The following is a 25724-nucleotide window of genomic DNA, read 5'->3' as shown; positions in this document are numbered from 1 at the left end:
GCTGACTCGACTTGATTGGTCTCCGTGGAAACAGCCAGCGAAGCTTAATTAGTAGGATTGGGTGACAACGCTGCTGACTGTGCCCCCCAATCCAAATAAACTCTGAGCCTTCATGTGGTCCAAATGGGAAAGCATGCGACACCCACGCGACCGTTCGCCGACTCAGCCTAATTTGAGCTTCCCTTTTGAAAAGGCATTGAAACATCTCTGGAGACAAGCGCAAAATGTGCATGTTGAGATCCACACGCCATACCCATGTGTGGGTGTGTATGTACTCTCATACCCCGCATATTTACCACTTTTGGCCACGAGGTGTAGTACACCGTGAACTGGACACAGCTTGATGTTGGGGAACATACAGACAAACAATGGACTGGTCGCCTGCCAAGATCAGGCTACATAGCACAGGTGTCAAAGTCAAGGCCCGGGGGCCAGATCCGGCCCACCACATCATTTTATGTGGCCCGTGAAAGCAAATCATCTGTGTCAACTTCCATGATCCTTGCTGAAATATGTACCGAAACCTTTAATTGACATACGTAATAAATAATGCTGACATTTTGCAATAATTCTGTTACCCCGATAACACTCACTTGAGCAATCATTGAACAAACACTTCAGTGATTTCAAAACTAGCCATCTTTTTTTTTTTGTAATAATGTGATGTGATGATTAAACATTTATTCGGTTTCACTGTCTTAACGGCCCTCCGAGGGAATACGTAACTTCAAAGTGGCCCGCGTCAAAAATGAGTTTGACGCCCCTGCTCTATAGCGATAAAAAAAATGAACTGGTTGGTCATCAATATTTGGGAAAATACAGACAAAAATGAACATTCGGCCAATCAATAGTAATAGAGTGCAAAATCTGCAACTTGCGGCTACTTCAGAAAGTGTAGACATGATTAACGGTCGCACGTCAGCTTTTATTTTTGCAGCTGGAGGAGGGAACATGACACGATTTTTAAGTGCAGAAAAGTCACATTACAAATAATCCAGTTTGAAAAATATCCCACTTTCAAATTCAAGCGTCAACGTTCTGACGTCCTTCGCTAGCAGACTATCTTGTGAGCTAGCCCGCTGTGGTCTTGAAACAAGATGGCCGCCCTCGCTGTTAACGCGGCTAGCTAGCTCCCTGCCGCTATGTCGAATCGACACAAAGCCAGCGGCAAAACGAAAACAAGCTGGAAGCTTTTTACCGTAAAATAGATTCTGCGTCTATTTACACTGCAGCTATTTACACAAACGTCCCCGCCTGAGTGATAAAAGTAGCAACGTGACAAGTGGTCTTCATCTCGGGGATAACATTTCCAGATGGCTGCAGACATTTGAGATGATTTACATCATAAGAGACTTAATAAATAAGTCCATCCTGTACCTAGATCCATTTTGATCTTAAATTGCCGGTGCAACTCAAAACACTTATTGATAATATTGTTTGCGTTTTTCTGAAGAAATGCACGATTGCTGATACGATTTGCAAACGGATCATAACAAAAGAGCTATAATTTCTAGCTTATTAGTTGACAAATGCTGGTCTGCAGGACTAACTTGAGATCAAATCGGGGTGAACATGGCCCCTCAACTCAATTGAGTTTGACCCACAGTTGATCAACTCGAAAAACATTCCCCCAAAAATCCCCACCACCACCCCTCAACAAAAGAAAAACTCCCTTTCTCAGTAAGGTGTCATGTGATTTTTGTTGATGTGGTCAATCCAACCACACATGGCACCATCGAAGCGGACGGACTCTGCATTTTGACCGACTGTCATTTGGGGGGAAATCTTGTCACGTTGCTAATAAAAGCGTCCGGAGGACAACTCGCCAGTCCTGGAAGTCGGAGCCTTTGTGCCTTGCCAGTCCTTCAAAAAAATAAAAATAAAAAATAGTCCAGCTTAAACCTCGCTTTGGGACTCAAAACACATTTGCTTCTGCTAAACATGTCAGTCAGCCAATCCAGATTTTGCTTGTCAAAAATATTGTTGTGCACAACAACTAAAAAAACAAAAACAACACCAATAATAATAATAATAACAACAATAGTAAGAATCATAATAATGATGAGGTCATTGCACGACAATAGAAGAAGTAGTAAACAAAACCTCGCAGCCCTGAGGGTCATCAAAGTGCTTCACCAGAAAATAGCCGAAACTTTTTTCCTGGGTGGAGGCGTCCGCTCACGTCACACGGAAGCCAGGGAAAGGAAACGAGGGAAGGAAGAGAGGAAGGCAAGTAAGGAAAGGAATTGAAGTGAAATCAGGACGTGAGGAGAGAGGAAAGAACGGTAAGGAAAGAACCTGAAAAGTAGAATTGAGATTAGGAAGTGAAGAAAGCATCTAAGGAAGTCAAGATCTGAGGAAAGGAAGTGAAGAAGGAAGTAAGGAAGGGAAGTAAAGGAAGCGACGGATGTAAAACAAGTGAGGGGAAGGAATTGAAAAGGAGCAGGAAATATAGAAAAAAGTGAGGAAGGAAATACGGCAAGGAGGTGAAGAAAGGAAGCCAAGAGTGTTGTTCGCTGTTTGTGGGCAAGGCCAAAAATGCAAGTTTCCCTGTTGACAGGAAGGAGGCAAGATGGCAGCCAAGCTTACTCCGATTGGCTGGAGAGGAAGAAAATGAGGGTTGAGGAGGTGGGGCCAGTCTCCACGTCTTCCCATGCGTCGTCTTTGTCTTTGCGTGCTTCCTAACGTGTCCGCTTGGCGTGTCCCCTTCACGTGTTTGTGGTGGGGGAAGTAGCGTCTACCCGTCTCTGGGCTCCAGTTTGCAGGACAAGTCGAAGAGCAGGTTCTGGTTGTCGATGACGTGCAGCTGCCTCACGTACGCTTTCGTCTGCAAATGGGACGGCGACGTCTCCGTATCCATGACTGTTGGCAGGAACAAGCGTACTGTTAGCTCCCTGTGTACATGTGTGTGCCTGTGCATGCGTGCGTGCATTTACCCAGTTGTCCACTGCGGTATCTGCGGATGCTTCGCACCATGTCAGCCACTTTGTGCTGTACAAAAGCATCAATCAATCGATCGATCAAACAATCACCCAAAACTTGATTTCTACACATAGACCTTTGTATGGATGGGAATTGCAGCATAAAACTCTGCACCCGTTTTCGTGCTTTGTTTTGTTTTAGTTTGACTTTTATTTTTCCATTGTTTAGATCTGTGTGCAGCGCTTTGTTCTCAGTGGCTGTTCTGCAGTTTTTTGTTTTTTTTGTCCTTTATAAATTAGGTGGAGGTGAGTAGATGTTCAAAGGAAATGGGCCTAAAATTGAGCCTTGAGGGACACTTTCTTACCATTTTGTCAAAGTTGACAAGTTGGCCGTGAAAGGTTTTACAACTCTCGTGAAGAAAAGTCAAATCTGCAAAAAACCCAAACGCCGCGTTATTTGGAGTTGATGCGTGCGTGTGTGCCAGTGCGTGTGTGCAACGTGCCTTTGAGCAGTAGAGGCGTGAAGGGGATGAGCGGCGGCGTGAGACTGGTGATCAGGTCCCTGTATGACTTGTGGTTTCGGGAAGGATCCTGATGGTGACAAAACATCCAAATTTCAAAATAGCAAAAATTGGATTATTCAATGAACATGGGGGGTTTTGCAGTGCCCCCCACAAAAAAATAAGAAATCTTACAGTGATGCTTTCAAACTGTTGAAACTGTTTCCGGAATTTTCCAGGAAGACCCTGACACACAAAACATGTTTGTTAATATGTTTCTTCACTCAACACCAGAATGTTCACACTATACAGTGAGACCCGCCACCCCCCCCCCCCCCCCCCAAACATCGCCAGTTCCAGTTTTGCCATCCTGCTCTTTTGCAAATTTTGGTGGGGGGCATTTGTTCTGCTTTGTTAATTTTGAGTGCAATTCCACCGTCAGCCACTAGATGGTGGCATGCTATTTTGTTTGACCCTATGTAAATTTACAATACAATACAATGTAAATTTGACTGAAGAATCTTGAAAACGGGAGGTACAATATTGAGCTCAGCCTAGGTTTTGCTGAAGATGATTAAATGTGAAATTCTCTTCCATCCTACTTTTTATACATACAGAAAGCATCTGTGGGCATTATTATTGAAGTATATCTTCAGATGATTATTTCAGTTTGTTAGTTTGTAAAAAAATAAGTTTGTTTGTCTGAAATGCTGCTCTTGCTCTCACAATATGTTAAAAAATGAAGTGCTGTGAATGCTGTTGAAAAAAAGGCCTAGGAAGCCTTTGAAAAGGATATTTCTATATTGCGGATGTCCCATTCTGCAGGGGTGGTCTGGAACATGACCCTTATCTGCGATGGAGTGGCGACTGCCATACATGTCGCATTGCGGAAAAAAAATATCTGAACCGTTGAACTGAGTCAACCAATCGGCGATATTGCTGGGATGTCTGTTGTGAATCCATGCCGCAGCATCTCAGTGAGGTTGAGATCAGGATACTGATCAGGGCCACTTTAGAAGGTTTGATTGTTGAGCGACTTTTGTCCTTCGTGTGGCCGTCACTCATTGGTTCTCCTGGAAAAATGTCTCGATACATTTGAAAATGAATTTCTCTGTCAGTGACAACAGTGTGTCCAGGCCCTGAGGCAGCAAATCCAAACCATGATGCCCTTCCGCCAGACTTCCCGGTTGGAGAAGGCTTTAATGGTGGTGTGCTGAGCCTATTTTTGTTCAACTTTGGTTTGATGCGTCCGCTCAATAGTTGCCGTGTGAAACCTCCAGTTGCTCTTTTGCGAACGTCAAACCTGTTGTCATATGTTTTGTTTTGTGTTTTTTTGCGGGGGGGGGGGGGGGGCTTCCCCCATGGTAACCGGGTGGGACATCCATTCTTGGTGAATGTTTTAGGATGGAAAGTCTTAGGGAGAGGAGCAACATGCTGACTTTTCTCCATTTTGAGACAATCTGTTGACGTGAGTACTGATGACCATCAAGGCTTATTGAGAAACGGCGCCTTGAGATACAAGTGGCTCGACTTCCAAATTGTTATAATACGAACCGACATATTTTTGGCTTAAGATACGAGCAATATTTGAGATACGAGTGTGCTTCAGATGTCAACACCTAGATGGCAAGCAGTAGCACACTTGCCAACATCTGGCCACCATCAAGTCACACTGGGTCTCGTCTATGTGTGCCCTGCGATTGGCTGAATAAGTGCTTCGGATAATGGATGGATGGAGGGGTTTCCTTTGCAGTGGAAGGACCATAGCAGTTGGTGACACTGTAATTATTATTTTATGAGCCAAACGGTTGGCAGACTTTGCCTTGCGACTGTACGTACAGTACATGTGTCATGTGTGTGCGTGTGTTGCGTCAACGCATGTTACCTCCCAGGTGAGTCTCAGTCTGCTGAGCGCCGGGTTGTCCAAGCCCAGGAGCACGGCCAGAAAGGACAGAAGGTCCTGCTGTTGTTTGCAGCTGAAACACACACGTGGCAGGATAAGTCTATTCACGGGCTCGTCAATGACGGGACTCCGCCAAAGAAGCCCGCTAAGTGCGACGGGGACAGAGACGGACGGAAGGACAGATGGATGGCCAGAGAGATGGCTGGATGGACGAAAAGATGGATGCAAAGACGCAGACGGATCGACGTTGCCGTTTTTGTCTCACAGCGCGGCAATCTTGATGAACTTTCTGAGCAGCTGAACGCGTTTGGGCAGCGAGTGGCATTGCAGCGTCTCCGTGGCGACCCAATGCTGCACCTCGCTGCAGCGCTGCAGTACCAGCTCCAGGTTGAGGGGGCGCCAGCGGGACTGTTCGCCGTGGAACACGTAACACACAAACTCCACCTGCGCGGGGAGGGGGCGCCGCAAGTTAAACCTGACGTCAAAGGACGCGAAACGGTGCCGCGATCTGGTTTGCGCCCTACCTCGTGCACGCAGCTGAAGAGCTCCCAATCAAAAGCCACCAGCTGGTTGGCCACTTCCTCGGCCGACATGTCGTGAAGTTTGCTGTCTCCGGGCGTCCAGTGGATCTCCTCGGGAAGAGGGAGCTGACACGGGACAGGGAGTGATCTCAAAAGTGTGAAAAAATATATTGGCAGGAAATAGCCCGGCAACACCCGAATGTCCTCGCACAAGGAGACGCCTGCCTTTGAAAGGCACAAAAACATTCACAGCTGAATGTTCAGTGATATTTTGTTGGTGTAAAATAATAGCGGCTACTGACCAGGGAGTCGAGCTCGGAGGGTTGGCAGGTGAACAAATGCGTGTTGACCCCCAGCGTGGTGAAAACGGCTTCATCGCTTGGCCGGAACACCGCCTTCTCTACGGGCACACGAGAGCACGCTTGTAAGTCGGGCGACTGCGTTTCGGCGGCACGTGGCGTAAGCAGGCGGACCAACCTCCGGCCGACGTGACGGCGACCAGGATGAGTTTGCCGGGAAGGAGCGGCCGCTCGTCGCTGTACTGCAGCTTCTCTCGCACCAACGCCAGGATGTCGTCCACGCGGCACGACAGCCGGCTGCGGATGGTCACGTACGAGTGGTCGGGAGTGTAAACCCTGCAGAAAACTGCGGAGGGGCCGTTAGCTTAGCGTGCGCATTAGCACGCTAGATTAGGAGCGTCGGTGGTAAGCGGGCAGGGACGATCTGCTCTAAGTTTTAAGTTTATAAAGGTTTTTTTTTTGGGGGGGGGGTCCCATCAGATTTCATGTCAGTCTAGTCTCCCCAGCGCCTTTGAAACCACGATCGCTGGCCCAACTAGATTAGCAAAGGGACTGTTTCTTGAACCAATTACATCGTTTTTGTCATTTCTCGTGATTTTTATTGATTGGGAGGATGAATGTGGCAACGTTTTTTTGCTGCTTTGTTGTGATCATCCCTCCTTGACGCTTTGTGTAATTGTGCAGACATGCTAGTTGCCTGAACTCAAACCAGCATATGTCCCAAGCCTCCCCACCACTGACAAGCGTGGCAATGTCGTACTCTCGTCCGAGCCCCTGAACGCCTCCCTGGGCTGCAGGCAGGCGTCGATTCGCCGGAAATGGCGGAAAAGCGGTCGCACCTGCTTCCTGCGGCTTTCCTTCTCCTCGCTGCATCTGAGCACGCACACACACACACACGTCAGACCGCTCATCATCTGTGCATGTCTGCATGTGTGTCTGTGCGTGAGCACGTACGAGCAATGTAAGATTTGCGTCCAGCGTTCCAGTTTGACGACGTCGTCGACCAGGTCAGGATGTCGACTCAGCTCCTGAAGCGCACACACGTACAACTCCTGCACGCACAAAAACAAGCGCGGTCATTGGTTGTTGGTCAAGGCGTGTAGTTGTCGTGTCGTTGTGAGGTCACCTTGGGGAATTTGTCTCCTTCCTCCTGCAGGAGTTCTCGGTACGTGTCCAGGTAGCGAAACGCTACGCTAAGCACAGCCCGCTTCCTGCCGACGCCATCCGGCGCCAGCTCCGCCTCCCCGTACGGCTGACCCCCGCCGCCCTCTCCCGGCTCCTCCCCCTCCGCTCCCGGCCCCTCCCCAGCAGGCAGACAGAATCTGAACCGCGATGTCAAGGAAAGCAGAAAGCCACAACAAAATTCCTCGGTGAGCGTTCAGACGTGTCGCGTTGCGCGTCGGCTCGGCGCCTCGTGTGCAGGCGTGTGTGCAGGAGGATACTGCTGCAGTAGAACTTGCTGGAAGGCGTCGGCCGTCAGGAAGATGGGATGAGTCAACATGAAGTCATCCAGCAACGTCTCTAAAGGCACGGACAAAATCATCAGATTTTGGGCAAAATAAAAAAACAATATCACAATGAGGCGAGCCAAAATCCAACTGAAATATATAAATAGCAAAGCAGCGTCACCATGTTTACTTTGAATTTCGGGCTCCACTAATTGAGGACCCAAACAAGTTTGTGATTTATTGACCAGTAGCAGAATTTCCAAACAATTCTATAGCTGACTGTAAAGGCTTTCGGAGCGGAGTCATGTGTTCTGATCTCTTCGATGCGGTCAGAAGCCGAGTTGCAGCGTTCTGAATGAGCTGCCGCTTTTTGGTGCTCTTTTGAGGGAGTCCGGTAAAAGCAGCGTTACAATAATCAAGTGCACTAAAGCATGGATCGGCTGCGCTGAGATCCAATAAGACGGAACGCCGACACCTTCCCATTAGTTGTTCCATGCAGAGGATAAATAATATCTCTATGCCCATGAGTACTCTTATATCAGGTGTACATTTTGCACAACCTTTGTGTTCAATTAGGCATTGCTTCTCAAACGGCACCTATCCATGCTGACCATTTGCATGTCAGTGGCGTTTTGCACTGCTTTTTGGCCTTGAGCTAAGTTGAGCTTGTATCTCAAGGCGATGCTGCACTGGAATAAAAGAAGACTTTTTTTTTTCTTCTAAAACTGATGAAAAAAGTCCAACAAACATGTTGGCCTTACCATCTCCTCGTTCATCTTTTTTTTTTTTTTTTTTTGCTTTCGTTTCCCAAATGACTTGGAATAAATCTGATGAATTATATGAATGACACTTCGAAGTTTTGGGAGGAAACGCGCATCCACGGACACACGCGCCAACACACTTTCAAACGAAAATAAATTCAAAACGTGTCCGAAAAAACGGTGTCTGCACGTGCGCTTGCTTATGTGGGAGCCAAAGGTGCTGCAGTGGGTGTGTCATAAAAGAGCCCCCCCCCCCTCCTACTCCTTTGTAAATGGTTGCCATGGAGACAGTAAGAGGATGCAGAGGAAATGACATGACCACACTCTGCGTGATGTGTGTTTCATCGCATCACGTGACGATTATTTGAAGCCAACTGCTTCCCATGATTATTGAATGATGTGTGTAAGTGTACACATTTTAGGCATACAATCAGACATCAGGAGGACGTCTAGCCGGCATGTTGGAAAACAACCACACACACACACACACCTTCCCACTCACCAACCATCTTAGACTGTGCGTGTGTCTGCCCGAGCGCGCGCGCATTCCTTTTACAAACACAACACATTGTTCAGTGTTAAGTGCAGTGATTATGTAAGCGCACACGCCTCAACAAGTTTTTAGGTTAGCCGAACGACTTCTTCTCTTTCTGATATTAATTCCTGTGAGGAGGAATGACTGTGTGAGTCGTTGTTTTTAAAAAATACTCTGGAGCGTATTTGTAGCATTCTGGCGGGGTTCAGTTTGTTCAGCCAATCAATTGGTTGTAGGCTAGCAGACGCTAGCTAACGATGTTTACTTGAGTGCAGCTATAAAAAGTCACTTGTCTTTGCAGTCTTTATTCTTTTCAAAGGTGAAATCATCCTAAATTTTGGACATTCTCCGTCTGTTGCGCGCACTTTCCTCCTGACTGGCGCTTGTTGATTCGGAAGTCGAAAATGAATCGCCGCAAAATCTCTGAAGTATAGTCGAACATATGCCATATTAAATTAGATAAGTGCCATTTAACTCATTCAGTACCAGCCAATTCTAGACCAAGTCTGAAAAGACGTTTAAAAACGTCATTGGGAGTGAATGAGTTAAAAATCGGCGATGCAGTGACACCACAAAAAATGGAGCGTGACATGACGAGGGATGGCGAAATTACTCTGGTTGGCATCGTGATGCTAAAGTGAGTTGAGGATTTTCATTTAGACAACGCTACTCATTTGCTGCCATCTAGTGGCATTATATTACAGTCTAATCCGCCTTACGGGGTGGTGTCAGTTACGGGTTTTAAGTTTGAGTTTTTCAGCGAATAACTCGGTTTACTCCCCCCTCCCCCCAATAATCCACAAATAAGTACAAATTTGCAATACCCCTTCACGCTTTCCACAAAGGGGCATTATACGATTTCTTGATTTTAATTCTGCATTTTTGGAGGAAGGGTTTGGTTCGGGCGTTGCGATAAATGACGGTCCGCCCCAGTCGTCACTGTCAATCAAACGTGTTTGTCACCTGTGCAATTGACGAAGCGTTTTCCCGCCACGCTGTCCAGCACGGCGAGCATCAGGTTTTGGGGCGTGTCGGCGTGAACGGAGACGCCGCCGCTATCAGCCGCCGGGCTGGCTTCAGAGCTCTGCTCGTCACCGGACAAGGATGGGCTGCGCGCGTCACCGCCGGCCGTTCCGTTGAGCGAAGCACCGGCCGGCGGCCAGGGGGGGGCCTCTTCGCTGTCGGGGCTGGGGGAAGGGGAGGAGGCGGGATACAAGGGTCAAAGGTTAAGCACATCACAACAATTGCACCGCATCAACGTTCTCAGCGACTAAGTACATTTGTCCGTTCAGTGTCGATACTTTTGATGTCATTTGGTTTTGGTGGTTGAAACGTGAGGTTTGTCTTGCGTGAAATGGGTTTCTTGGAAAACATTACTTTGCAAAATAAATCCTGTCATGAAATTAGTTTTGTCTTAGATCCGTCATAATTGACATCCGACACGGAGGCGTGACTATATGTGTATTATAGATATCTATCTGATAATAATCGTACGTGAACGAACACAGACAAACGGAACCGGAACGGTTCTCAAGAAGGATTCCAGCCCCAATCTGAACAAGCGGTGCGAGAGCATCCAAATGCCTCAGCACAGTGAGAGCGTGTGCAAATGGCAATAAGGCGGAGCTAATTATGTCCACAACAGAATCACGTTTATCAAAATCTCACCCGTGACATGGAGAGGCCGCAGACTGGCCAGCAGTAGCTCCAGCCCTGTACAGTATTCTACAGGGTGGCCAAAAGTGGACTCACACTATCAGATATGAACCTTTTACACGGTGAAACATTCACATGTGCATGACTTAATCCTGTACTGCACTGACCAAAAGTCAGTGAATGGACTTAATTGGAACATGGAAGTTCATAGCTTAATGTTAGTTTTCAAAGATGTTCCTCGAAAGTGGCGTCATATTGAATCATAGTGCATTTTCAGCTTAAGTCCAGGACATTTTGTGTGTGCGTGCATGTGTGTGTGTGTGCATGTGTGTGTGTGTGTGTGTGTGTGTATATATATATATATATATATATATATATATATATATCTGTCAATGGGTTACATTCGCATGGATTTCATAAAGGTGCAGGACGATAATCCTCGTCATAATTGCTTCAATTCATATTGCAAGTTTCAAGGAACCGAAGGATTTTTTTGGACACGGTGCGATTTCATAAACAGGCCTTCAGCTGTCAGAGAGGCACCATAAATTTCTGCTTCCATCGTGTCAACGCAAGCATTTCAAATGTGGATCAGCAGGTTGCTGATCCAAAGGATGTTCGTGACGTCATTGTCCACCGTGCGTTGCGTAACGACCGCGGCCCCCGCAGCACCCTCCCTCCTTTCTCCTTCAAACAGCGGCCCGCGCAAGCACGCTCTCACGCACGCCCCCGCCGCCTACCTGAACACCTCGCGGGGTTGCCCCCCCTCCGGGGAGGGCTCCCTGAAGAAGGGGACGACGCGGGACAGGCTGGCCCTCCGCCGCGACGCGGCGAAGCCGCCACCGGCCTTGTCCGGTCCTCCTCCACCGCCTCCCGGTCCGGCTCCCGGTCCTCCACCTCCTCCTCCTCCGGCTCGGCTGAGCGCGCTCGTCTGCTTCTTGAGGAACTTCTCGAGCGGCTTCATCCCCGCCGGCATGGTGGAGACGGGCGGGGGGGTCAAGAAGGACAGGACGGGATGGGGGGGAAGGCAGGCAGCGCTTCTACATCGCAGACGTTCGTCTTTCGCTCGCTCGACGCTTGTCCTCCGTCGGATGCCGCAGCCTCCCTCCGTCAGCCTACGCCTCCGCCCCCAAAGCCCCGCACGCCCCCCTCGTAGCTCTGCTATGATGACAAGTGCACGTTCGGCCCCGCCCCCGCCGCCTGCTGCAGTCGAGCGCGCCGGAAAGAACGTCACGTCACGTTGCGGCACCAACGTGACGCGTCACTCTCCCTTGACGTCAAACACAAATGGAACCCGTTTTCGAGCGGGCTGGCAGACGGAAGCACGTCCACCATATTGGAGGTGGCAAATAGGCCCATTAAGCAGATGTGTCAGAACTACGAGCATAGCATTTCCTCCACATAACGTTTGACAAAGCCTGCAACACGCGTTCACAACACCAACGTTTATATGAGTATTATTTATGTATTTCTGTGTGTTGATGAGGGGGAGGGGGATTGCAACTAAACAAATCTATTCAATGAGGAGTCGGACAAAAACATGTTTCAATTTTCATACTCCAAAACAGGATATTATTTCAAAGTGACTGTGCAAATGCCCAAACAAAAATGTAGTGATGATTCAGTTCCAGGTTTGGTCTGTAACCTCCCTCACTCTCTACTAGCCACCTGTTATGGATTACAATTTCTTCTCACCGGTGGTGGTATATGCTTTATTAAATTTGCTGACGATTTTTTACCGTAGCAACGCAGTTGTGTCATGTAAGAGTCATTTTAGACAGCTACACTTCACACTTTTGTTTGCTTTATTAAGTGTTACTCTCCTCCTGGCTCATGCTTTTTACATGAGACTGCAGAAAAACTACGTTAGAAAAAAAAACATTGCAAAATGCCACTGTGTAGCGGATATACAGTACCAGAAAAAAAAAAAACCACCATGCGCTGAACCTGCAAAAGGTGAATGGTGATATAGCAAGACCGCTGTCTGTGTGTGTGTGTCTTTAAGAATACTCAGCAATATTGAGAATTCAATATGTAAGTGTGGCTAGAAAGCAAAGCAGGGAAAGTCTCTGTCACCCAAAATCATGGGTGCGGTCAGTAAAAAGGTTGCTCGATCAATGCCGTCAGCCTCAAAATACCAACTATCCTTTTGCTTGCCTCTTTCTGCTTCTGCCTTGATAAACTGGTTCATATTTTTGTGGTTCTATGAAAAATAGCACAGTACACATTTTATGTGGAGTCTCAAAACCTGATACAGGGTCCCGTTTTTTTTCTCTTGCAGCATGTCTGTGAATGTGTGGTGCTCACATGCTTGGGGTGCAGCGAAGACTCGCCAACTGTGATTATTTATTTTTTTTGCGATGGTGCACTTCAGCCGCTGCTTCCTGTGTTGCGGTCAAATCGTGACATCTTTAGTTGTGGTTGCCGGTTTTGGGCAGCTGATTGGTCAGGATGTGCCAGCGCTCCACCTGCTGGCCTTTGTTCTTCAGGCAGTCGGTCCAGTGGCGATGGGCGTCCCCCAGGGAGTGAGCACCCAGACACACGCCGCCTAGACAGGAAGCGGACCGGACGCCCGTGCGTTTAGTCTCGGCACGTGTGGGCAAAATATGGCCCATGGGACGCCTACTGTACACATGGCCCACTGAGCATTTACATGAAGGAAACTCCTCTTGTAAAATGCGACCTTAACTTGCGAGTGTCCCAATTTGTGAGGTTAGGGAGGAGTCACCTGCGTGATTTTTTTTGTTCATTTTTTGCTTTGTGGTACAAGAAAGGTTATTTTACTTTACGAAAACTAACAAAATACGTAACAATTTAAAAAAAAACATTTTCACTTAAAAAAATAAAATGCTTTTTAGGAAAACAAAAACTAACTGAAACTACATTTTCCATTTACAAAACTAACTATAACCACTCAATGTTTCCCCAACTTCACCATTTCAGGGGTTTTTTTTGTTTTGTTTTTACCTCATCTAGAATTGAGCTGGCCTTTCTGTCTTTTCTAAAACTGAAATGTAGTCCTTATATGCCGTTTTACCAGCCCTGTTGTGAGCTAGCATGTAGCCTCTTAGCATGCTAACCCAGCATCAGCGTCATGATAATCCCACCTATGAAGTCATTGGAGCGTCCCAAGTCGTAGTCCCACACCGTCACCTCCAGGGTCTTGTTGGCCAGCTCTGACAATGACATCTCGTAAAAGAACTCCTGCGTAGCACACGCGCGCACTTTAGGAAACAATCAACAGCGAATACTGGCTCATTCGCAAATGAAACACACAAAGATAATCAGTCTGCTTTCACAGTAGACTACAGAAATTGGAGAATATTTACTGCTAAAAGGCAGAACGCAAAGGAGTTGGACAACTTCAAGTTAAACAAGGTGCCCAAACAATTCCTCTAGTTACAGTTTCCGATTAATTTGATACTGTAATCGATTAGTTGTTGATCAATTTTTGCACTTTGAACTTGTCGGACCACTGTACCTCGTTAAATTCGGGGTTGAGTGTCCTCTTCATCACAGCAGTTTTGTGTTTGGATTTCTTGTGGATGTCAGGCTTCAGGTATCTGTCGCAAGAACCACAAACATCTCAACAATGCTCATTAAGGGATGCCTTGTCTTCGCGAATGATTATCTCGGCGCATCATCGTTAGCCACTCTGCTAATTGTGTTTAATAAAAGGCCCTATCTCACTGGCGGAGAGGTCGTGGTGACTCAGGAGACCAATATATTGCATGCGTTCTCACCAGGACGCCATCTCACTGAGACCAATTCCTCACGGAGATGTCGTCGCGAGGTCTACTCAGTTTCTTTGGTCTCCAGCAGGTCTCTGAGACATTTCCCCTGTCACAGTCAGAATTAGTCTCCATGACATCCCTGAGACATCGCCGAGATCTGCTGGACAATTGAGTTTATTCGTCTCCAAAGGGACACTTAGAAAAAATGGAACGTTTGAATTTACCGCCACTCTCTTGCGACCCCAAAAGTCTCCAGGAGACGTCGCCTAGATGTCTCCTAATGTGCAACTCGAGTCGCCATCAGGTCGCCAGCTCATCTCCAGGCCAGTGAGCTAGACCCTGAACCTGACGTAAGATAGGGTGTTCAAGTCACATTTTGACGTAGGGATCGGAGAAGCCATTGACGTCCATGGCTGCCAGGTGAGCACAGCGCTTCACGCCCACGCAGAGACCCTCGCCGCCACCTCCGCCACTGTCATCCGGCTCGTCATCGGCCGGAGGCAAGAATTGTAGCGAAAGGAGAAGGCGGCCTCGTTCCTCCAAACTGTGCAGCTGCTCGTTCTCCCACTGCGGACAGGACGTCCGTCAAGTTAGTGGACCGACCGCCAAAGGGCCGCCGTTTACAGAGCGACACGACTGAACTGGACAATTGGGCTGCTTTAGAACACCTTTGATTTTTACTCTGTACTACAGTACCACCAAACAGAAAGCGCTGATGATGCAAACCCAGGAAAAGCCAATATGAAAAAAAAAACATAAAACGCTTGCAAACGGCAAGGCAATTTTGATTCCCAAAAATACACAGCGCAAAATGGCAAAACTTGTATTCCACAAAATCCGAAAATAACAAGAAATCCACAAATACTAAACATGAAAACTATCGAAACGAAAGCAAATATAAACATGAACTGTCTTGAATGTCTTGAAAATTTCTCTTGAGCAACCAGCAACATAGGTCAATAATCTGACAGTGGCTACGCAGCTTGGCAGTTCAATACATGGCAAGGCTTGATCGGTAACGACAAAAAAGTGCACCGCTGAAGAGCCACGGCCTCTCCTCGAACTGGTGCTGCAAACAAAACAAAGACACAACAGAACATGACGACTTACTTGCCTTGAAGACAAAAACGTGTGTGTGTGTGTGTGTGGTGTGTGTGCTATATGCGTATTTATATGCTGAAATTTTGAAAACGGTGACTCTTAATAATCAGTACCAGCCAATTCTGGACCAAGTCTGAAAAGACGTTTAAAAACGTCTTTGGGAATGAATGAGTTATAAATGTTTGACATGCACAGTCGTTCTTTTGAAGTGCAATAGATAAGACCAGGCTGAGGCGCTGCATCCCAACATTGTAATTCCCAAACGTGACTTCCGAAGGTCTGCAGCTCTGTCTCAATAGATGTCCACGTGTAGACATCCACGATATGTGGATGTCTACGCTCTGTCTCCATCCATGCGGCCCTTTTGCATTCCGTGTTGACACAGAGACATCCCATTGGAACCCTCAAAGTCTCTCTGAGGTACTGATATGCCCTTTGCATGTGGACAAGGAGGGCCACAGGATTCAAATCGCCTATAATTACAGGTCTACTTTTACACCATTTACAAGGTTAGTCAATACATGGCATGGCGTGACTGCCGTTGTCAACATGTCCTCCCGTAACTGTTTCCGCTAATCGTGTTGGAACTGCAAAATGTGTGACGCACGTCTGCTGCAGTTGTCTATTGTGACAAGAAACGCGCATGCGCGGCCCTCAAGATCGTAGGACGAATTGTACTTTGATCAGGATTTTCCTAATGTCGACCACTGGTACCTTTTATATGCCCTCCATAATCAGAGATTATTGTGTTTATATGTGTAATGCTGTCACCGTATTCACAACAGCGCAATTTTTTGAAGGAGATTCACGGGGTTTGGTTAAACAGTGACGCAATTTTGTTAAATTTGTTCTAATTTCATTGCCGTAGTTAAAAACTCGGAAGTACGTGTGTTTGTATCCGGAAGACAGAAGAAAAACATTAAGGGGTGACTTTTGAAGCTATGTTGGGATTTTTTTTTTTTTTGCATGGTCGACCGCGAATATTATAACCGTATGCATCAGCACGGAAGTCATGATTAGTTTCAAACAATTGAAATTGTTTTAAAACACATCAAGCAAACGTTTGCTAATTCCACTAACTGCAATCGAGAATATTTTTCCAAGGCGTGAGTTGTTGCACCAGATCCTCTTCACTTTTCAAGTAGCTGGGTGATGACAGACCCACTGGGAACCTTCCAGTCCCAACTTTCCGGGGTGATGGAAACTGTGTTCAAGGCTGCCATGTATGAGATCACTAGACTTGTGGAGGTGAGTTTTTGGGTGGAAGTTAAACGTTGCAGGAAGCAGGTTGAGTCCTTAGAGTGAACGCTGGCGCGTTTTGGCTGCCGCTGCTCAACCCGTATTGTTTTGTGTTTTTTGTTATTGTAAAGTGTCCTTGGGTGTCTTGAAAGGCGCTTGTAAATAAAATCCGTTATTATTATTATTATTATAACTCCACACCAAGCCACGTTTGGCCACTCAAGATCGACCAGTTCAAAAAACAAACAAAAAAAATCGTACACGTTGAAAATTGACCACTTGAAGTTTGGCTTTTACCTCTCGCAAGTAGCAGGAGATCCCTCGCAGAGCTTCACCCATGGTGCTCGGAGACGGCAGCTGAACACACACACACACACACACACACATACGCATACAGTGAGAAATTCTGTGTTTGTGTGTGTGTGTGTGTGTGTGTGTTAATGATTCCGTGAGTATATGAGTGTGCCTGAGTGTACCGGCGGAGGATGTTCCAGGCATGTGTGGAAATGGTTGTTGTGGTCCGCTTTGACTCTTTTGAGAGAAACCCGTGACTCCCCAATCAACTCGTTGTGAGTCAGCTTGTCTTCGTCGCACACTGTCAGCCTGCGAGGGCCCCAGTGAGAGGAGAAGAGGGGTGGGGAGGGGGTGGGGAGCGGGGGCGGGGTCACCAGTGATTTAATTAACGAAAAAAATGGCAGGGTTTGACATTGTGGAAGTCTTCTGTGTCCAGTACATCAATCAGTTCAAATTGTAGTTTGTGACATGGAATGTCTGCGACAGTGGTGGAGACGCGCACCCACCTGAGCATCTTCCTATTCATGTCTTGCGGCGTGATTCCCTCGTAGGTCAGCGTCTCGTTCCACACGGGGTTCAGAGAGTTGCGGATGGTCTTTGTCTTCAGTTTATTGGCCTAATGGACACATTTTGTTAACATCCGTAGCATATTAGCGTCATCGACAGCACAGGCTACAGTCATTTTAGTTTTGGTTTGGATCTTGGTACAGGGGCGTGTCTCCAATATTTGGAGGCAGTATTTTTGTAGGCACTGCTTGGTGTCAAAAAGTTTGCCAAGCAGTGTTGTAGGAAGTTGTGGCAGGTTACCATCTGACCTTGCATGCGCCGGGCAGCAGATGAACTTTGACGTACGGGTCCGCCAAGCCGTTGAAGTCCATCGGCTTCAGGCCCTGTGGAGAAAAGTGTCCTGTCAATGGCTGCTTCTCAAAAAATGGTGTCCTCTTATCTTACCTCCCTAGAAATGGACTTTGATATCTGGCATATTGGTCATATAATATGATATAACTGTGAAAAAAATAGGACTATTTTTAAATGTTTAGCACTTTTCTTCTTGACAAAAAGTATTTTTTTTCCTTTTATTTATCTTGAGAAAAAGACTTATTTCTCATTCCATCAAAATATTTTTTGCAATATATCTATGAATATGAATTCATTATTATGACTATATTCCTTCTGTCACATGATTTAAGTGCAGGGACTTTCTGTTTGCGTCTTACCTTGGCTCTGATCACAGTGCAGTGCAGCTGACTGGTCGCCTGCTCGTACCGCAGCTCAAACTGCAGAGTTCCCAATGCCGCTACACACACACACACGCACACACATTTACACAAAGAAACACAACCTACACTTGCAACACTCCACAAAACATTAGTGTGAAGTTCTTTGCGAGAACATTGACATCATGTGCTAGCATAAATGTGCTAGCGTTTATGTGCTAAGCTATACCATGTACCATCTGCTAGCGACTATCATCTATCTAGCACAAAGCTTTTGCCAAAGTAACTTGTTCTATGGCACATTCAAAATCTGTGTAGCCCCACTAAGCCTCTCCAGCGTTTTATTTGATTCTCTAAAATATATTTAGAGAGAATTTTCTCAGCTCCATGTTTTAAGCCTCTCTTTGACCCCGCCAGTAAAAATAAAATCCTGCTCATCTGGTTTTACCTTTAGGTACCTCCACACAGCCAACATGGCTCCTACCTGCAAAGTATTTGTCAGGCTGGTGAAGTGTTACTGGTTTCGTAATGTCGGAGCATCGTCAGTTAATAAATCACATAATCGAGATTAGCATGTTAGCGTGGCCTTCAACAGTTTCTCACATGGCCCCTTTGGAAAATGGATTCCCCACCTTTGTACTTGTGTTCACATGCTCCTATTTTTCAATTTGCAACATTGATCATAGTGAATAGTGAGTGTGCTTAAGGCACAGCTGTGTCCTAATTCGTATACTGCGTCCTCCCAAGGAACCTTGGTGGGCCGCGTCCTTCATCTCGCCTCCGTGGAGTGCGGAAACCATGGCCAATTTGGACAGGGCGAAAGACTCGAACTTTACTGCTGCAGGATGCCGGCAATGTGCTTGGCTTGTAGAAGGGACATTGAAAGGCAGAAGAAGCACTGCGTAGACGAAGAGCGGAGCAATGTAAGCAACCCAAAAAAGTATAGGTCGAAGTGACCTTTGTTCAGGGCCCATCCCCATGGAAACAAAGGCCAGATTTGAAGGCCCGGATTCGAAGACAGCTTGAATTTGGACGCCGGCGTGCGATCGAAGCGCATCGTGACGTAAACCGGCCTTTCAATTCGGCCTTTGGTGGACGCAGCTTACAAATTTGAACCCAGGCGCAGAATGACAGGAAGCCTCACTGCAGTCGTCGCTGTCCGAGCCAGTGGCGTCCACTGAAGCGTCGGCGTCACCGCCACCATGGCCGTACCCCGTCCCGGAGGGGCCGAGGCCTGACGGGGGTGTTGGGGAGGTGGACGAACGGTGGGGGAAGTAGTCAGAGATTTGGCGGATGGGTCGGATGGGGCCCGGGCACACATCAATAGCCATGTGCTCTTGGATGGAGATGCTCAGCTTCTTCCTGGTCCGCCTCGCACTCATCCGGCCTGAAAACGCATGCCACGCCCGTCTGTCAACGACCACCGCCTCTCCACCAAAACAAACCGCCTCCTCGCTGATTGATTGATTCAATTCTTGATTTAAAATGCGACATTGATGTGAAACAAAGAACAAAACGGACATGAAGAAAATTTCAGATGAAGTTTGGCCGATCTATTGATCAGCAAGGGCATGCTGTCCATCAGCGCCAACTGCCGTTTGGTTAAAACAGTGCCCGTTGATTGAGTCAAATGGTGGTCAATCGACACGGACCGACTTTCGATGGAAACGGATGGCCTGTCGATTGAAGCGGACCACCTGTCAATCAGCGCAGTCGCCCTGCTGATCACCTGAGACTCGCCATTGGCTGTCATTTTGCTTGCTTGCTTCACACTCAGTTTGCTCATCGGCGGGAGTGAGACTTTGTCATCGACACGGTTGCTGGCATCACATGTGAAGAACACCCATGAAAGGATTGATGCGCTTGCTCGTATCTCAGCGACCAGTCACAGCATCCACAGATGTCTCCTTCCCTGCCCGTTTTCACACTTGCTTTCACTGTTGCAAGCAAATCCTGACTGACAGTTCTGCGTGTACGCATGTGTGGGTGCGCGTGTGTGTGCGTGTGTGTGTGTGTCCGCGCGCGACATATGGAACGTTTTGCAGCTCTGCATGCGCTTCAAGTGAGCTCCACAGGGGGGCGCTGCAGCACGAGAGGAGGTGCATTGCAGCTAATTAATGAATTCCAAATGAATCTCTTTCAATGACTCATAAACGCGCGCAACAATATCAAGCAAGTGGACGAGACCACGCTAAAACAGGTTTTGCCTTGGCTGCGGAAAACATTTGAAAGATCTTGTTGTCGCATTTTTGTCCCCGTTCGTTCCCGCATGAGTTCCGTTGTCGCTGAGTGCATCACAACACATCATAGCAGTCCGCAAATCACATGCAACCCTGACGTACGACAATGTTTCCACTTGTTGCTGCCCTCAACTCTGTTGCACTTGAGTGATGAGTGATTTTGCGTGTGTGTGTGTGTGTGTGCGTGTGTGCACGTGCGTACGTACGTACGTACATGTGTGTTTGTTTGTGCTACCGAGTTAGTGTGTCTCACCTAGTTGAGATGATCCGGATGAAACTGAAGCAAGTGTCGTCCAACAGATGCGGGTGTCAACTCACTACCAGGCGGAGTTTGAGGCGGGCGGCATCCAGCAAAGGGGGAAATAGTGAGGGGAGTGAGGGGGCAAGTAAGCAAGCAAGCAATGGGAGTTGTTCACCCCTTTTTTTCTTTATGCTTTGCGCTCCTCCGTCTGTTTTCTTTCCATTCTGTGAGCAGACTTGAAGCTCTTCTTTTTATCATCCCCCCCCCCCAACTCACTCGCCCCCCACTAGAACAACACTCCCCATTCGCAGATGCTTCGGGTGGGTGGGGGGGGGCTTTGGAGTGGGTGTCAGAGTAAACGTAGCTCTGTACTCATCCTCCTCCTTCCTTTCTATATAATTTGTGCTTAATGATAGTTAATGATACATGGATGCAACGAACACACACACACACACACACACACACAAGGGCGGGGGGATTCAGCTTCTTCCCACAAGCCATCACTGCACTGAGCTCACCATAACGCCAACACTTCTTTTTCTTAATATTGCTGCTACTGTGCAGCATTCTGTATATATCACATCATGATTCTTATTATTATTGTTCCGCTTGGGCTTTCTGGTATTTGCATTCAAACGTATAGTCTGGCTTAATATTAGATTTTCTATTCAGTTTTTTTTGTTCTTTATGATACAAATGATTTTGTTGCAAAACAAGAAAGGCTTTCTATTACACACACTCACAGACACAAACAGATGTACACGCACTCAGTCTCTCCTTTACACACACGCGCACACACACACAGTCTGACTCATACGTACTGTACATGCAGACTTATATGCACTCTCTCTCTCTCACACACACACGCGCACACACACACACACACTCCGCATTTACACGCTCAGACACAAACAACGGGGAAAGCGGAGATGATGAGAACACCATCAGGCCACCATACTTCCTCATCCAGCTGCTGCAGAAGGACTGCATGCGTGCGCGTGCGTGTCTGTCTTTGTTTATTTGGGATCGGTTCCCACTCACTGACGGTGTGGATGCGGATGTGAATGGTTGTTGGTCTCTGTATGTGCCCTGCGACTGACTGGCGACCAGTTTGGGGTGTACGGTAGTCTCTCTTCCATCGGAAGTCAGCTGGGATAGGTTCCAGCACCCCCCTCCCCCGCTGACCCTGTTCAGGATGAGCGGTGTTGAAAATGAATGGATGGAGGAAAAATCAATGCAGTTTTTTGAAAACGTTCTTTTGTTATGTCATAACTGAACTGTTGAATAAGTGGAGATAAACGCAAGGATGACTGTCAAGTCAAGTCAAGTCAAATGTATTTATGGAGCACTTTCAAACAGCCATCGCTGCATACAAAAGTGCTGTACATGGAGCAATTTAACAAATACAATAAACAGTAAAACAAATCGGTAATAAAGACGGTAGAAAGCACCAAACAGTAAAACCAAGAACAAATCTAAGTCATGCTGAGACGAATGCCAAAGAACACAAGTGAGTTTTGAGGAGGGTTTTGAAGATGGGCAGCGAGGAGGCTTGCCGAATGTTCAGAAAAGGCTCGATCCCCTCTGAGCCTCAGTTTAGTTCTTGGTACTTCTAATAATGTCTGGTCCGCAGACCTGAGGCGCCGGGCAGGTGTGTAGGGGCGGATGAGCTCAGAGAGGTAAGGTGGCGCGAGATTATTTTGAGATTTGAAAACAAATAAGAGGATCTTGAAAATAACTGTAAAATGTATGGGGAGCCAGTGAAGGGATGCCAGAGTAGGAGTTATGTGCTCCCTTTTACGAGTACCAGTCAAGAGGCGAGCAGCGGCATTCTGGACCAGCGGAAGGCGCTTAATGGAGGACTGGCTGACTCCAAAGTAATCGAGCCGGGATGTGACAAAGGCATGAATTACTGTCTCAAAGTGTTCATGAGAGAGGAGAGGTTTTCTTTTGGCCAGCTGTCTAAGGTGAAAGAAGCTGAGGTATTTTCCAAACTGAAATTGGTTACGTTGATCAAAATGTTCCCCTTGACCCATGGAAAATGTGGACTTGTTGCACGTTTGTATCGAAAATAGCACTAATCATCAAGGCGACATTGTTGACCTGAACGCTGGCGCGTTTTGGCTGCCGCTGCTCAACCCGTGTTGTTTGGTGTTTTTTGTTATTGTAAAGTGTCCTTGGGTGTCTTGAAAGGCGCTTATAAATAAAATGTCTTATTATTATTATTAATATTTCGAAGGACAAAAAAAACCTGTGGCGAAGAGTCCCAAATTGTCATGTGACTTTTAATCCAGCAGAGGACAATGTTGCTCACATCATATTTATTGTTTTGTTCAACAAAGCATACGTCAAACTTTATTGCGAAATCCGCCATGTAACACTCAAATGTTCCCGCTGCCGCCACGCGCACCACCGCTGCGGCCGGGCGGTTCACAGGCAGCCGACGTGGTCATCAGGACGGACGTCGGCGCCGGGACGGACGACGTGGTCGCTCCCGTGCCATCGTCACTGCAGGTCGTGTCCGCTTGAGCCGTCAGATGAGTCCTGGGGGGAGGCGTGGGGCAAAAACACGCTCAACATCGACCCACTATTAAAGTCCTTGACTCGATTTCGTCACACATCAGAAACCCTTTCCCCGATGAATTGAATTCAAATGGTGCCAGTAATCCGTACTTCTGAAATAAGACAATTGAATTGACCATGTGGAAAATTCTGGATCCCCCACCCCCCCCCAAAAAAAAAAAAATTAAAATAAGAAACACACCATATTGTCTAAATATATAATAAGCCTGAATGTGGAGACTTAAATAGGTTCTGTAAAGACAAATGTCACAATAACTATTGTGCGGGTTTATGGGCCTTTCGGGGGCGTGGCCTATTGAGAGAAGGAATTTGGCCTGTGGCGAGCACATAGCGGTGAGAGGGAGAAAAAAAAAGCGGGTAGGGAGGAAAAGGAAGAAAAAAATCAGTTTAACCTTGGACTTTCATTCTTTGGTCTTCTTGTCGCTGTTTTGAAGTTTCTCGGCGATCTTTCGCTCGTGTCCCGCCGGGATGTGCCTGTTGGTGTTTTCGCTGGCCTCCTTCTTTGTGCGACCTTTGCGTGATGCCCCATCTGGTGATGTCATCATCGCCAGCGCAACACATCGAGAAAAACAACAACAGCAACAAGGTTCAGCCGTCCGTTTTCTATATTGCTCTTCTCCTCCAGGAGCCCATCCCAGCTGCTTTTGAGTAAGAGGTGGGCTGGCTACCAGCCAATCACAGGGCACATATAGACAAACATGATGATGATGATGATGATGATGATGTGTCTGACCTGTGTACTTGTCACTGAGGTTGTAGTAGTCGTACTGGTCGTAGTACTGGTCCTCGAAGTCGCTGGGCTTCAAGTTCTTGACGTCCACGTGACTCATGTCGCCGCTTTCCTCGTCGTCTCGCAGGGCAAAACAAAGAAAAGAAATCAACTGCCTCGCTCTGGTTCTATGGATCGCTGTGCTCTTGCGCTGCCTGGTTGCTTGCGTGTTTTGGTGTGAGGTGGCACTTTTATGGGACAGCTCAGTTCCCTCCCCGGGGCCCGCCCCATTCCACTGTTTTGCTGAAAACTTTCAGGCTCCTCCTGCTATTGCATCATTTGAAAGCTCAGGACTCACTTTTCACATGTTCCAAAACACAGGCATAACCAAGCAACGTATCTGCCCAAATTTCAGCCAGCCAAAGTTTTCATCGTCACGTCCTTGCGTCGTATTGGTTTACCTACTGTTTTACTACTGGCATTAATCAAGCCACACACTACAGGTACTTTATAAACTGCTGCTCCAAAAAGGTTTTTTTTAAAGTTACAGTCGAGCAGTGCAAATCCAATAAAAAGCTTGAAATGGGAAAAACAAAAATTGAGTTGAGAGCCAAGTCAACAAACTTCGACAATGTAATTGGTATTGGAAGCGTTTTTACGACTGACTGCTTGAGCTTTGTGACTTTCCAGTCGAGCAAAAACGCTTTAATTGTGCATCCTCTGCATTGTTTGATACATGAACCCTTTCATGCACCCTGTAACATGATAACATGATCAGCCAACCACTGGAGTAACTGCTGTCCTTGAAAGGGTTAGATCAAAACTTTATTTCATTATTTTGCTTCGGCTCCTGTTGAATGCATGTGATCAACATACGTGACCTAGTTCTGTGTTTTTTTTTAATCTCTCCGTCGCCCCACGATAACTCACAAACTTCCAACTCGAACTTTTATCTGCTGAAAAACCAGGACAAGGTCACAGACAAACCACACAGAAAGTTTACGCAACATCACGCCACACGCTCCTTTATCACACAACATGCACGTTCTCAGGAGATTTCGACACAAGTTTGGTTAAAAATAAATCGACTGCGCTTTTCAACTTTCAACTGCATTCTGAATGTGTGTGTGGTTGGGTACACTCAATAATGTTTGCGAGCCACTAAAGCAGTGGCTTAGAAGCAGGTCACGCAAGATAAGAAAGTCACTGTTTGCGCTTTGCTGCCAACTTTGGCATTGAGCTTGACGAATGAGACGCATGCAGCACGCTTCACGTGGGCATGCACACATCATCAACAAATCGGCTCGCAAAATGGTGAGCATTCCTATTTGAACTTGTTCTGAATTTTGCTCTCATTCGAACACCCTGTGGTTGAATAGCCTGTGACCTGGAGTCTGTCCCAGTTGACTCACTCCAGATTGGGCGCCAGCCACCGCTAGGGCACAAATAAACAAATGACTGAATGGTTCCGAGTAAATGTCAGGGCAACCGTCGGCAGGCGGTGACTTTGTCCCTACATAATGTCATGGGAATTCAAGACAAACAATGGGCTGGTCGCCAGTCGGGCAGATATAGATACCAGCCACTGGCAGGGCACAGACTGATAAACCACTGATTGGTCGCTAGTTAATGTCAGGCACAACCTGCAAACTGTGAGGCGGACGTGCTAAGATGGGGGTCGGCAACACGCGGCTCCAGAGCCGCATGCGGCTCTTAAGCGACATCTAGTGGCTCCCTGGAGCTTTATAAAAAATGTTTGAAAATGGAAAATGATTTTGATAGAAGGCCAATATAGCTCAAATAGAAATGGATACATGTTGCA

At 47.0% G+C, this 25724-nt stretch overlaps 3 protein-coding genes across 4 annotated transcripts; all 3 read right to left on the bottom strand.

Moving 5' to 3' along the window:
* Positions 1–904: 904 nt before the first annotated feature.
* rapgefl1 (Rap guanine nucleotide exchange factor (GEF)-like 1) lies at positions 905–11684 on the bottom strand. 2 transcript variants are annotated; one of them, XR_015103289.1, is made up of 17 exons: positions 11285–11684; positions 9852–10075; positions 7587–7665; positions 7271–7466; positions 7099–7196; positions 6905–7017; positions 6323–6490; positions 6148–6245; positions 5849–5971; positions 5590–5768; positions 5307–5397; positions 3617–3667; positions 3425–3512; positions 3287–3351; positions 2937–2991; positions 2590–2862; positions 905–1863 (listed from the first exon to the last, which is right to left on the bottom strand). XR_015103289.1 is itself a non-coding variant. In XM_086134072.1 (16 exons), the coding sequence occupies exons 1-16, from the start codon at positions 11518–11520 to the stop codon at positions 2738–2740; spliced, it is 1989 nt and encodes a 662-aa protein (XP_085990198.1). In that variant the 5' UTR covers positions 11521–11684; the 3' UTR covers positions 905–2737. The 2 variants fall into 2 exon arrangements, 1 of the variants encoding a protein (XP_085990198.1); XM_086134072.1 differs by having other exon boundaries at positions 905–2862.
* A 1271-nt stretch (positions 11685–12955) lies between these two features.
* Positions 12956–19511, bottom strand: doc2a (double C2-like domains, alpha). The gene is made up of 10 exons (XM_086134096.1): positions 19274–19511; positions 18130–18209; positions 17728–17802; positions 17419–17528; positions 17095–17221; positions 16916–16975; positions 14652–14845; positions 14026–14107; positions 13652–13748; positions 12956–13092 (listed from the first exon to the last, which is right to left on the bottom strand). The coding sequence occupies exons 1-10, from the start codon at positions 19509–19511 to the stop codon at positions 12956–12958; spliced, it is 1200 nt and encodes a 399-aa protein (XP_085990222.1).
* A 3363-nt stretch (positions 19512–22874) lies between these two features.
* Positions 22875–24144, bottom strand: nupr1b (nuclear protein 1b). The gene is made up of 3 exons (XM_086134123.1): positions 23927–24144; positions 23586–23722; positions 22875–23154 (listed from the first exon to the last, which is right to left on the bottom strand). Exons 1-2 carry the CDS (start codon positions 24021–24023, stop codon positions 23595–23597), a joined length of 225 nt encoding a protein of 74 aa, XP_085990249.1. The 5' UTR covers positions 24024–24144; the 3' UTR covers positions 22875–23154; positions 23586–23594.
* Between the last annotated feature and the right edge of the window lie 1580 nt (positions 24145–25724).

Source organism: Hippocampus guttulatus, chromosome 16 (assembly GCF_054856545.1).
Source record: "Hippocampus guttulatus isolate MCC_2025c chromosome 16, RoL_Hgut_1.0, whole genome shotgun sequence".
NCBI classification, from domain to species: domain Eukaryota; kingdom Metazoa; phylum Chordata; class Actinopteri; order Syngnathiformes; family Syngnathidae; genus Hippocampus; species Hippocampus guttulatus.
The sequence above is the reverse complement of the archived record's forward strand: the minus strand, read 5'-3'. Positions and strand labels throughout refer to the sequence as shown.